Genomic DNA, 12,561 nt, shown 5'->3' on the forward strand with positions numbered 1-12,561 from the left:
TCTTCCTTACTCTTACTGAATATCTAAATATCATCCAAATAAACAATCACAAACTTACCCAAGAATCTTTTGAGAACTTCATTCACCAACCTCATAAAAGTAATAGGTGCATTAGTCAAACCAAAAGGCATAACCAACCATTCATACAAATCATCTTTTGTCTTGAAAGCAGTCTTCCATTCATCACCTTCTTTGATTTTGATACGATGATAACCACTCTTCAAATCAATCTTGGTAAAATATTGTACTCCACTCAAAAAATCCATTATGTCATCCATCCTCAACATAGGAAACCTATATTTCACTGTGATTAATAGCTCTTGAATACTTAGTACACATTCTCCATTCTCCATTCTTCTTAGGTGCTAATATGAGATGTAGCACATGGACTCAAAATTTCTCTGATCAAACCTTCTACAACAACTCATCCACTTGTCTAGTAAGTTTTTCATTTTTTAGTAGGTGTCAATCTATATGGTGCTTTATTTGAAAAACTAGCTCCAAGAATAAAATTCATGCAATGGCTTATACTTATCATTATAGGTAAACCATTAGGTATATCTTCTGCAACAATATTTTTATACTCATTCAACAATTTTGTAATTTCCACGAGCACTCAATCAATACTACCATTTTTTGCTGTCATCTGGTTACCATTAGCTTCTGTCACTTGGTCTCTATTGACACAACTCGATCCCCTATTAATTATAGAAAAAAAGACTTGATTCTTCTTCATTTCCTTTTCAATTTCCTTTTCATTAACCATACAAATTTTCATAGTAGTACAATTAACCTCATCTAGACTTTCAATCAAAGACAACAATATTTTCTTTTTTGCATTCACCCAAGGAGTATATTGATTAAATCTTCCATCATGTATATCATATCTATCATATTGGCAAGGTCTACCCAACAAGATATGACAATAATCCATAGGCATAATATCACACAAAACTTCATCAAAGTAATGTCCAATCTTGAATTTCATAATACATTGTTCACTTACCAATATCTTACGCTCATCTTTGATCCATGAAACATGATAGGGTTTAGGATGCTTCAGCCTCTACAACTACAACTTAGTAACCGATTCTTCTGATGCCAAATTTACAGAACTTCCACTATCAATGATCACCTTGCAGCATTTTCCAGCCATCTTATATATGGTCTTGAAAAGACTTCTTCTTAGGATAAGTTCCTTATCACTTCCCTTATTACATAAGGTTCTTCTCACCATTATATTTTCTCTAGCCTCAAGTCCACTTGGTGAACCCTTAGTGTCTTCTTGACCACAACATTTCTATTAAAATTATCAATTAAAAAATTAAACCCATAGGACATTAAAATAATAATTACAAAAAACTATGATTAAATGATACACATAAAACCCCATTAAAATGAAAAACTAATTAACTTATGATTTAAACTAATTTTTGGGTTGTTAATGAATAATAAACATAATTTTAGATCAATTCTTGAACAAAACATCCATTTTTCAAAAAATTGGTGTGTTTACGAACACATAATGAAGGGTCTTGATGAAGGGTAGTCCCCTTATTAACACAAACACACACAACAAAACAAAGAAATAACAACAAATTACAAGGACAAGAAACTTTCTTTTTATTATCTCCAGTCAAGTGGAATTACAATATTCATAAATATGACATGGAAAGCCACATGAGCATTTTCCTTACAATGTTCTACAAGTTGGAGCCACCATGTACATTCCCTGAGCCACCCTAAATAACCTTACATGCCTTCATTATATAGATAATTTTTAGTCATCCAAAAAGGTTCTAGAAATTGTAACCCTAAACTTTGAGGCTAATGAGTCCTAAGATATTATTATTCATATCTTATTACATTAGAATAGCCCTTAAACAACTTTCATAACCTAACTTAAATTTTGAAGGAATTTTATTATTTTCTATTTCAGGTAGTGTAACTTCTGGAGATCATAACTCATCGCTAGTTGACCTCATTTTTGAAATGATGTATAGTTCTCTACAACACCTATTTCATACAAGCTCTAGTCAAATGAGGTTTGACCCTCATTCTTCAAATTTGAGTTAAAAAATTATGTACCCTGCTGCAAATTTTTTTAAAAAAAACAATATCTACAAAACTAGACTTGATCATGCAAAAAAAATATATTGGTAGGTTGATATATCCAAAGTGAACCTACAGGGAAGAAATTAAAACATTCTAAATTCCAATGACCAACTTACCAAAAATAGTAAGTTTCCAAAAATAACAAATCTACACTCAGATAACACATATTGACAAACCAACTAACATTTTTTTGGTTGATGCAAGATTGTCCTTACACCTAAGATGCTCTTGCATCAACACATTTCTGTAGTGCTCATAAACACGATGAATTAAAGAAAACAACTAGAGAAAATAGATCTACATAGAGAAAAAAAGAAAATTAGATTAATGTAAAACTAAAATAAAAGTCAAGAAATCTTAGAGACACAATAATGACAATATTTAGTGAGGAAGCAAATCCTCACCTAGGTCAAATGAGCTTCCCTCTGCTACTCCAACCCTTCACAATGGTCACTTCAACCTACAACAAGCAATGGTAGAAGCAATAGGTTGTAAAAAGATAAAACCACACACAAGATGCAATGCTAAAGGAAATTGAGATCGATGTACCAAAACAAATTGAATGCAACTGCAATAACCCACCTTTGCTAAAAAAGAATGTACTAAGCTAAAGCTAGCCTCTTCTTACCATAACAAGCACATCGATGAGACTATGAACAGATGCATATAAAATAAGTGTTTGAAATGATGTTGAGTTATCCATGATATGTAAAGGTAATAGCTACTTATGACCCTTAGGCAACTCACTGCTAGCACCTACAATGATGAAAATGCCAAATGTTGTGTGAAGAAAACTAAAGAAAGTGGCAAGAAGTTGCAAGTATTAGTGCTTCTTGCATTTGTCATTGGGCAAGAATTAGGACAATGAAATGTGATAGAGTGCATAGTAAATGCAAAAGGATTCTTGACATTTTTTCACCAACGTGACTTTAATGCAATTCGTCCCTTGGGTTGAAAAACTATTTGGTTATCATACAACTATTTGAACTTGCACACATGCACGCATGCACACACGTGCACGCGCGAGCACACACACACACACACACACACACACACACACACACACACACACACACCTTATGTCACACCACTAGCCTTGGCCAATGTGCACCATGATAAGTCATCCCAAATGCCCCATTTTTTTAACACTTTGGCCCAATCGAGCTATGCCACATGTTACATGTAAGTCTATGTGACCCAAAATGATTTTTTAGGTAGAGAACTTGTATAGCTACATGATAGACTAGTTAGTTGTATATGTGCATACATAGTAGTCCAAACATAGGGTGGACCACTTCTAGCTCCTTTCCCCTAGCTACTAGGTTTCTTTTCCTACAAAAATGGAGAAAAGTTAGTTATTTTGCCTTTTGTTAATCTCACTTCACAAGAGAGAGACATCACATCACCTATGCAAGAGCCACTAAAAGATGGTCCACCCATCCTCCTCTTATGACAATACCCATTTCATTTTTTATTTTTCTTTATGTGTTTTGTAATATAAATATTAGAGAGAAGAGATAAATTCTTGTAATTTCGATCGTGTTTTGACAATCAAGAAAAAAATAGAGAGAGAAAAAGTGTTTGCCTCATCCTTTTCCTGTCTTGTTTTACACTCAATTTTGGTCTTGTTGCAAATGTGATGCCATAGTGCTCAACTACTTCTATTTTTGTACAATCTACTTGAAACCCATTAACCTATCCTAGTCTTAAATAATCTTATGCAATCCTTACTATAGTCATTCATGTTTTATATAAAGACCACCATAGGTGTAAATTTGAAAAAAAGGACAAAATTGCCACCATGTCCATGTCCTTATCCTTCTAATTCAACATCTTGTCCTAATTTTCCAAATTAACTCTTCTAAATAATATGGTTATAACTTGTCATCAAGTTGAGTAGCACTAACAAGCCCTAGGTCATTATCAATCACCAATCATTTAGATCTTACTTGTAATACATTACATAAAAAAAAAACATTAAACCAACCATTACATCACAAATCTTATTCCCACACTTTTATCATCTAAGCATCTTGCATTTATGCATGATATATATTTGAACTTGTTAATTGACAAAAGAAATTAACTAAAGAGGTTTCACATTTTCCCTTTAACCACTAATGTTAAAGAGAACCTCTCAACCCCTCTTTAAATATAAAGGCACACAAGTAGTGAAGAAGGGAAAAACTATATCACATGGCAAAGTTATGCTAAAGGACCAAATCAATATTAACATGGCCCAAGTGAAGAACAAAACAAACATTTTTATATTAGTGTAAGAAGCATAAATAAAAGTTTAATGATTTTTTAATAGTTAAAACAAATTCCAAAGGCACAATTTTTTTTGAAGTGTCGAATTAAAAGGGAGACATTGATGTAACAAGGGACTACGGCAGGGTGAGATCAATGGCGATCATCAAATATGCTGTGTAATGCTGAAAACCCAATTCGAGGTAATTCACTACACACAAAGTGTAGTTGTTTGCAATTCTACAGGGTCATTCCATTCATCCACGATAAGAAGACGATTGGTATCACTACTTTGTTTTGAAAAGCAAGCCCCACCTACAAGCGAATCCTTGTTCAAATCAAAGGCTCCAAAAGAATCCTCGTAAGAACTTTTCATATATGTGTGTGTGTGTTTTACTCAGTATAAATGACTGAAATCTGCTGCAAGATTGTAGAAATCTGAATTGAAGCTTGTTTACCTCTGCAATTTATTGCTGCGTTCAAGAATTTGAAAGGAAAAGAAGATTTTATTATAGTCAAATATGAGTTATCAGGGGACTGCGAACTGCAGTTGCTCTGCTTATTGGGGCCATCTGCTATGCGAGGTCGCGGTTTCGAAACCGGCGAAGGCCCCCCTTGAATATGGCGCAGTTTAAAGGCCTGCCCAGATTGCCCACGACAGGAGTTCCGCGGCATTATGAGTTGGAACTCCGGCCTGATTTAGATGCCTGTAAATTTGATGGGAAATTGGCAATTACACTGGATGTGACTGAGAAGACTAAGTATCTTGTTCTCAATGCCCTTGATTTGGTGATCAAGGATGGATCTGTCTGGTTGCGCCCCAAGGATTCTAAAAAGGTAAGTCATTGTACCCAGAATTCAGTTCTTGAAATGGCTTTTTTTTGTCCCCCCTAGAACTGTTTTATTGGGGTAGAACCCTGGATTAGTTTATGGGGCAGCCATTAAAGTCGGGATTTGTGAGGTCTGCATTAATGGCGAGATCAAGGCCTGATTTCCTAGTTAAGGATCTGATTAAGTGAAGGTAATCCAATGTCCAATATTATATTGGTGTTACAAATCCAAATTCGATAGACTAACTTTTTATCCCTTGTGAAAAAAAGTTATGAATTACAAAGTTAATCTCACTCTTAAAAATGTTGGTTTCTATTGAAAAATAATTTTTGAAGGAGATGGAAAAATGGATACAAATAATTTCAAAAAAAACTAAAATATATATATTTGGAATCTATACACAAAATGCCAAAAATTCCTAGTTTACATCATCTTGAAATTCTTAATGGTTTTGCAACAATAGGTGTTTGAATGCAATTTTATTTTCAAAATATCCATTTTAGTGTTAAAGTTGGCAAAAATGTGTAACCCACTATGTGGGACCACCCTAATATGTTGGTGTCATTAACTCAAGATTGAAATTTCTTTCCCATTTAAATTATCAAATTTTCACAATCTATTTTAAAGAAAATTCATTTCTAGATTCAATTGTGCACTTTTTTTTATCATCAAGATCACACTATGTGATCTATCATCAGGATGAGAGTATAGGATTTCTTTCCCAATTTTGCATATATGTTAATTTCTCCTTGAACCACCATGGTAATGTCCCCATATTTTTTTCTTTATGTTTTATCAATTAGGTTACTTAAAAAAAGTGTTTGGGAAAGACATTGCTTTCTACATTTTGTCCTAGCTTTATCAATCCACTCCCTAATTTCTCTTTTGCTTGACTTGTTGCTAACGATTCTTGCTAAACTTTTGTACATCTCCAAGAATTGGGCTTCTTTGCCTATGTTGCCAATACATTGATTTCAATAGATGTCTACCTTGTTTTTGAAATAGTGAGTTTAAATTTCTTTTCATGTCAATACTCCTTTTTATTACATTTTTTGCCATTTTTGTAACTGCCTAAATGTTGTAGTTTATGCCTTGGACTATTATTTTGGAAAAACTCTTGGAAGGAGAATTTTCTTTTTTACTGTTTTTAAATTGGCATAAAGTTTTGAAAATCTGTTGATAAGGTGAGAAAGGTTTCACTTAGGAGGAATAGACCACATTTTAGTTTTTCTTTCATCAATTTTTTAAATTTTAATGTGTTTTTCTTTTTGTAGTCTAAGTTGCATCACAACTTTATCATTTGATTACGTTACATTTTTTAAGTCATCATTAAATATTTCATATGTTTCCATTTAATTATTCTATTTGCATTATAAATTTTATTTTAAAATTTTAGTTAAATTTTTTTAATATGATACAAAATGACATAGATAGTCAATATAATCATCTAAGAAATTTCATACAAAACAAACACAAATTTAAAATTAGATAAGATAAATCTTTAACTTACAATCTTCACAATAATTTTTAGATTGTTTTAAATTCATATTAGATAAAATATAAATACAAATTACTTAAAACATAAAAATTAAAATGTTCTTTCAACACTAATAAAATATTTGATATTTTGACTACAATCAAATTCCACAACTACATATTCATACCCTTTAATTTAAAGCAAGAGAATGGCTAAATAAGTACACCAAAAACAAATGATGCAAATATTACAAGCTAAATACAACCACTTCAATGAAAGCTTAATAGCTTATAGAGACCAATGCTTAGTACCGATTTCAATACAAAGTTTTGAAAAAAAAAGCCTTTACGTGACATAATAATAATAATGTTGGGCTAATTTAGTATTCAAAGTGTGGGCACATAATTTATGTATTTATCATTTTTCCCCCCTTTGCAGGCCATATTTCCATCCAATATTGGTCTTAGTGCAAATGCTGAGATTTTGGTGTTGGAATTTGAAGAAACATTACGACATGGTGAGGCAATTTTGGGCATTGCATTCGAGGGAACTTTAAATGATCAAATGAAAGGATTTTATAGAAGGTACATATATTATTGTCCTTTGTTTATAAAGGAACAACTGCAAAATTATGTTCAATGATATTTTGGATGTTTAAATGAAATTCATATAGCTTCTCACTCTTAAGTAAATATCGTGAATTAATAATTTAAAATAATCGTTTAGAATAGATTTGAATAGAAGTGAAATTTATTAACAGTTTTTAATTTGAAGAAATGTGGATAAAATTATACTTTGACTAGCTATTTGTAATCTTTCAGTAAATATATGATCAATGGTGAGATAAGGAATATGGCATGTACACAATTTGAACCAACGGATGTTCGAAGATGTTTTCCTTGTTGGGATGAACCTGCTTACAAGGTACAATTTTGAATATCTACAAAGTGTATATTTTTCATCACATTAAAATGCAACCATTAACAACTATATATCTAGGTAAATCTTACCAGCTTAAGTAAATTTTTTTAATTAGTCAGACTTGAAAGAATTACAAGAAAATAAAATAAAAAATTGGTCCAAATGGATGATTGTTTAGCGAAGATGAAAAACTAGGATAGTGTGTGCATCATAATAGCAATTCACTGAAACAACCCAACATTGTCCACAATGTGAAAGACTAATCCAACCAATTAAACACTAGACAATAACAATTAGCTAAAATAACCTACTATTTCCTACAGATATGAAAGACTAATACAACTAATTGAGCATAACGGCTTATGAGACATACTAAAGATAGCTAAAACATTAAAATTGGAATAGCTAAGGTAATGACTACCACATTCAATCTCCCCTTCATGGAGTTGCAAAAAATGATAACATTTAAAATTTACCAAACATTTGTTGAAGTTTACCTCTTCTATAGTTGCAAACGTACTTTTTAAAGATGAATCAAAATATGGTTCATAGTTAAACTTTAGAATATATCATTCATGATGCAGTAAATGGTTATACAATATTGGTAAACATATTTTCTTCCATATACACAATAAATTACATTGTCTCATAGTATCACCAATCACATTTTTAGAAAGATGAATACCAAATAATGCTCCTTTCTAACATAACGCTTGAGTGTTACAAACTTTCTTTGCACTTACAATTTAAGGACTCTTAGTTGTGCATTTATTTTCAAAACATTTAACTTATTCACTATGAAGAGCTTGTGATGCAAAATTTGCCAACCTAAAATTTGTCAATATTCACAATATCTTTGACCTGATGGAATTCCTCCAGTGTGGCTACCATTATTTTCATGATCTCTGCCAAATTCTTAAGCACCTTATGAGAATTATTCATAATTTTCTTTAGGGCGGAGTCAATTTTATTAGCCCTTTGATTCAAATCTCCCAACTTAACCTTATGCATTTATTTGGCCTTTTCATCTACTTCCACATAATCCATCAATAGCTTCTTCTCCTCCATAGTCCATAGAGCACCAGATAAAATATCAAGAGTAGGGATAGTATTAAGATCCTTCTTTTGTATCTCTTCCACTTTGGTGACTAGGGCATGATATATTGCATTGAAACTTTTAATTTCATGGAGCACCCATTTCATCAAGTGGAAAGAGTACATAGAGCCAACTTTTATAATCTAGAAAATACCAATAGTCATTTCTTCCTTTTTATCTTCAAAGTCTTGAAGCATGAGGTTTACAAAATATAGTTGGATATTATCATCCTACCATTGATCTGACTCCTTGGAAGATGACTAAAAAATGTTGACATCATGGTTAGCAACTCTGTTATAATCCTCCAAAATAGGATCTTTACCTTTTCCATCATTTGGTTTACCAGCACTAAGGATGGGAACAAGGGATCTAAGATCCACTTTTTTTCTTTTCTTTTTCTTTTTCTAAATCATTCCTTTCATCTTAGGAGGGGAAATGGAACCAACCATCTCAAATTTACCTTTTATCTCCCCTTTCCCATCATTCCTGGTAGTTTGAGGTGAATACTTATCTTCATCATTCTTTGTATCCATCCCTTGTTGATGAAGGTACGCTCTGATACCACTTGATGAAGGGCCACACCACCCTTGCCAACTCATAACCAAGAATGCAACAATATGGAGGCAAGAGAGATAAAATGCTTCCCAAGAAATTTTATTATACTTGAAAATCCTTACAACACCCACAAGATGATACCATAGATATGACTTCTTCAAAAAGAATTTTACAAATTCTTCAACATAATAGTAATCCCGAATAAGACTCTTCACACCAAGAGCTTCACCAAGAACTTCTACTTGAAGAGCTACACCTTTAGAGCTTTCACACCTTCTAGCTTTCACCTTGAAGCTTTCACCTCTTCTAGCTTTCACACCTTGAAGCTTTCACCTTCCAAAGCTTTCACCTTGAAGCTTCTACTTCCAAAATTTCACACCTCGAAGATTTTCCTTCCAAAGCTTTCACCTTCCCAAGCTTGATTTGAAATGCTCATATGCCTTGCTTAAATAGGCACTTACCACCCAATGCATGACTTACCCACAACCTTCTAGAATTCCACCTACACAATATCAACAACCTTCTACAACATCCACAACCTTCTACAATATCCATAACTTTCTACAATATCCATAACTTTCTAGAATTCTACCCACACACCTCGATAAATGGAATGACAACCATTTTTATTTTATTTTTCTATTATGCCACCTATGCACCTCGAAAATAGAAATTCCTCTTTTATTCTTCTTTTCTCCTTTTTCCCTTATTTTATTTTTTTATTATTGTTCCTTCTATTTTTGTCACTTTCTCTCTCCTCCACAATTTTTTCTTTCTTTTTTTCTTTTTTTAAATTTATTTATAAATTTTCCCATGCATGATGCTCCTACATCACTTGTTCTTCCCACCCAATCATGACTTTAGAAGATCCATCCTTCTTAGGAGATATTTTTTTCTTTTTAAGAGGAGGAGAAGGTTTTTCTACCTTAGTATCATTTTTGTTAGTCTCCATTCCCTAAATTTCCCAAGTAATTCTCACCTTAGAAGATCCACCATTATTGTATGAGGGGGAAAATTAAGATTTTTTGGATGGGGGACAAAGGACATCTACATCTTCCTCATCCAAGTTTTAATCGTCACCCTCATCAAGATATTTCCCTTCCCCTTCCTCGTTTTTGGCATGTTTGAGACTAGAGTAAGGGTAGTAGTAATAATATGCTTATAAATTAACAAAATGAGACCTTGATGTAAAATCTACTTCTTGGGGTTTCTGTTATGGAGCTTAACATTGGAATTCAAAGCTAACACTAGATAAAATAAAAAGAAATAAAAGATTTATAGAAGAAATGATTTAGCATAACAAAGTGATATGCATGAACTCTAGTATACCTTCCACATAGAGTGATATATTCTATAAAGGGTTTAAGAATCTCCCTCCAAATTTTCTTGATCTTCTTAGTTTCATAGAAAATATTGTTACATTTTTCCCAATATTCCCTCTCTTCATTGGTTTTCAAAAAAATTATGGTTGCATTGTATGACATTCTTCCTATCCTTGTAGAACTTGATCCACTTTGTTGACATGTCTCTCACCTTGATGAGAAAATATTCATCAATAAAAATATCCCTATCACCCAGGTTTAGAGTACCATTGTCACAAACCTTAATAGATAAATCAGTTTCTTTAATTTTATACTCATGAATCTTTTCTAAATTACCAACCACCCCACCTTTTTGCAGTTTCTACCATACCTTAGGCTCTTTCTCCTAGCACTAGCATGTAGCAAGTTTGATTCTCTTCAAGTTACCACCCCTCTTCATAGAGCCAAATTAAAGCATATACAAGTTCTGAGTAGTGCCAAAAATTAGGCTAATAATGATAAAAGATTTTTAATTTTCCCACAAAATGTGTAAGGGATAATTAGTCTTTAAGGCCTATTACCCAACTTTACGATTTTCATCAAAATTACAAAATTCAAAAAAATAAAGTGTCATTTCCATGATTAGTTGATATATTACCAATTTTACCACCAAATAGATCAAATTGAAGAAATTATTTGATATCTTCATTTAAATCATTCTTCCCTTCCCAAATAACCATTTCATTACTTCAGAACCCTATGTTAGCAAATCCATCTACCATTTTATTAGTTTTCAATAAGAATTGACTATGTAGAAATTTTCCAAAGTTTAGATAATGATCTTGGATTCACTTATTATATGAATTATATTCTAAGAGGCTTAGCTTCCCCCTAATACATTTTATAATGGAATCCCTCTCTATGGATACATTTCTACAATCTAGACATCATATTTTGATGGTTTATAAAGTACCCATGGCTTCTGCAAAGTAGTTATTTTGAACTCCCAATGGAAGAGCCACTACAACTAAACACTTGTATTGATCTCTCACTAGTCCACACATCCTAACTGACCTAAGATTCACCTTAGTTTCCCCATAAAAATTAACTTTGATCCAACCTTGTGAAGGGATAAACCAGACTAGACCTTTTTTATTTTGAAAAAATTCTACAACTTTGGAGATATCCATATTAGGGTTTCATTTGTTGGAAATAACCGAGTCTTTGGAATTGCAAGCTATGACAGGATTATTCTTAATTAAATTTTGCAAAAAATGAAATTTCTCTCTTAAGACCCTACAAAATTTCTCCACCAGAATATCTAACTTTGAAGCTAAGTACCTAAAAATCCTATTATTTCATTCTTTCTAGATAACGTGGGTAGTACACAAGGTTGAAAGAGATTTGATGACACTATTAGATGAAGGACACTAATATTGTAAAAAAAATCAAATATTGACTTAAGGAAAACCTAACAAAGGTTTTAGCATTGGAAAAAATTGGTCCGAAGATCCCAAGTGAAGGAGAAATGGAGTAAATGAGAAGAATGTACTTTATTAACCAAGAAGAGATAACACCTGTTAGGAATAGAAAATCCCCTTTTATAAATATTATTAGTAGTAATTACTCTATTTTGTAAAAAAAGCCATAAAAATTTATTAATCTTAATGATCAGTTTCTTCATCCATCACTTAACCTAGAAAGGTAGGAGATTCAAGATGAAATGCATGTGCATCGACACTGAAAAAAAAGAGTAAGAGCCAAATGATATTGCATACCAATAAAGAGAATCAACAATATTAGGATAAAGTTACCAAGCATTGAGAACCACCTAAACTATCCTAAGAGAAAAATCAATATTAGTGAGTTGAACCCATCTCTAATCCAGGTAGTACTTGTGCACCAAGGAGCTAAATGACTATTTGCATATATTTATAAAAGGAGGGAAGACAATATCTGAATTTAGAGGGTGATCATATTATTAGAATTATGGAATACTAAGAGGAGGTGTGGGG

The 12,561-nt window shown here is 32.3% G+C and overlaps 1 protein-coding gene across 1 annotated transcript in view; it reads left to right on the top strand.

Annotated features, from left to right (window-relative positions):
- Nucleotides 1-4,892: 4,892 nt before the first annotated feature.
- LOC149538543 (aminopeptidase M1-like) overlaps nt 4,893-12,561 on the top strand; it is a 368,334-nt gene continuing 360,665 nt past the window's right edge. The window contains exons 1-3 of the mRNA XM_089799851.1: nt 4,893-5,202; nt 7,112-7,257; nt 7,495-7,597. Coding sequence (XP_089655977.1) covers nt 4,987-5,202; nt 7,112-7,257; nt 7,495-7,597 — 465 coding nt within the window. The 5' untranslated portion in view covers nt 4,893-4,986. The remainder of the gene's footprint in view (nt 5,203-7,111; nt 7,258-7,494; nt 7,598-12,561) is intronic.

This window comes from Cupressus sempervirens, chromosome 9, assembly GCF_028749045.1.
Source record: "Cupressus sempervirens isolate cs-2001-9-10 chromosome 9, ASM2874904v1, whole genome shotgun sequence".
Lineage (NCBI taxonomy): Eukaryota > Viridiplantae > Streptophyta > Pinopsida > Cupressales > Cupressaceae > Cupressus > Cupressus sempervirens.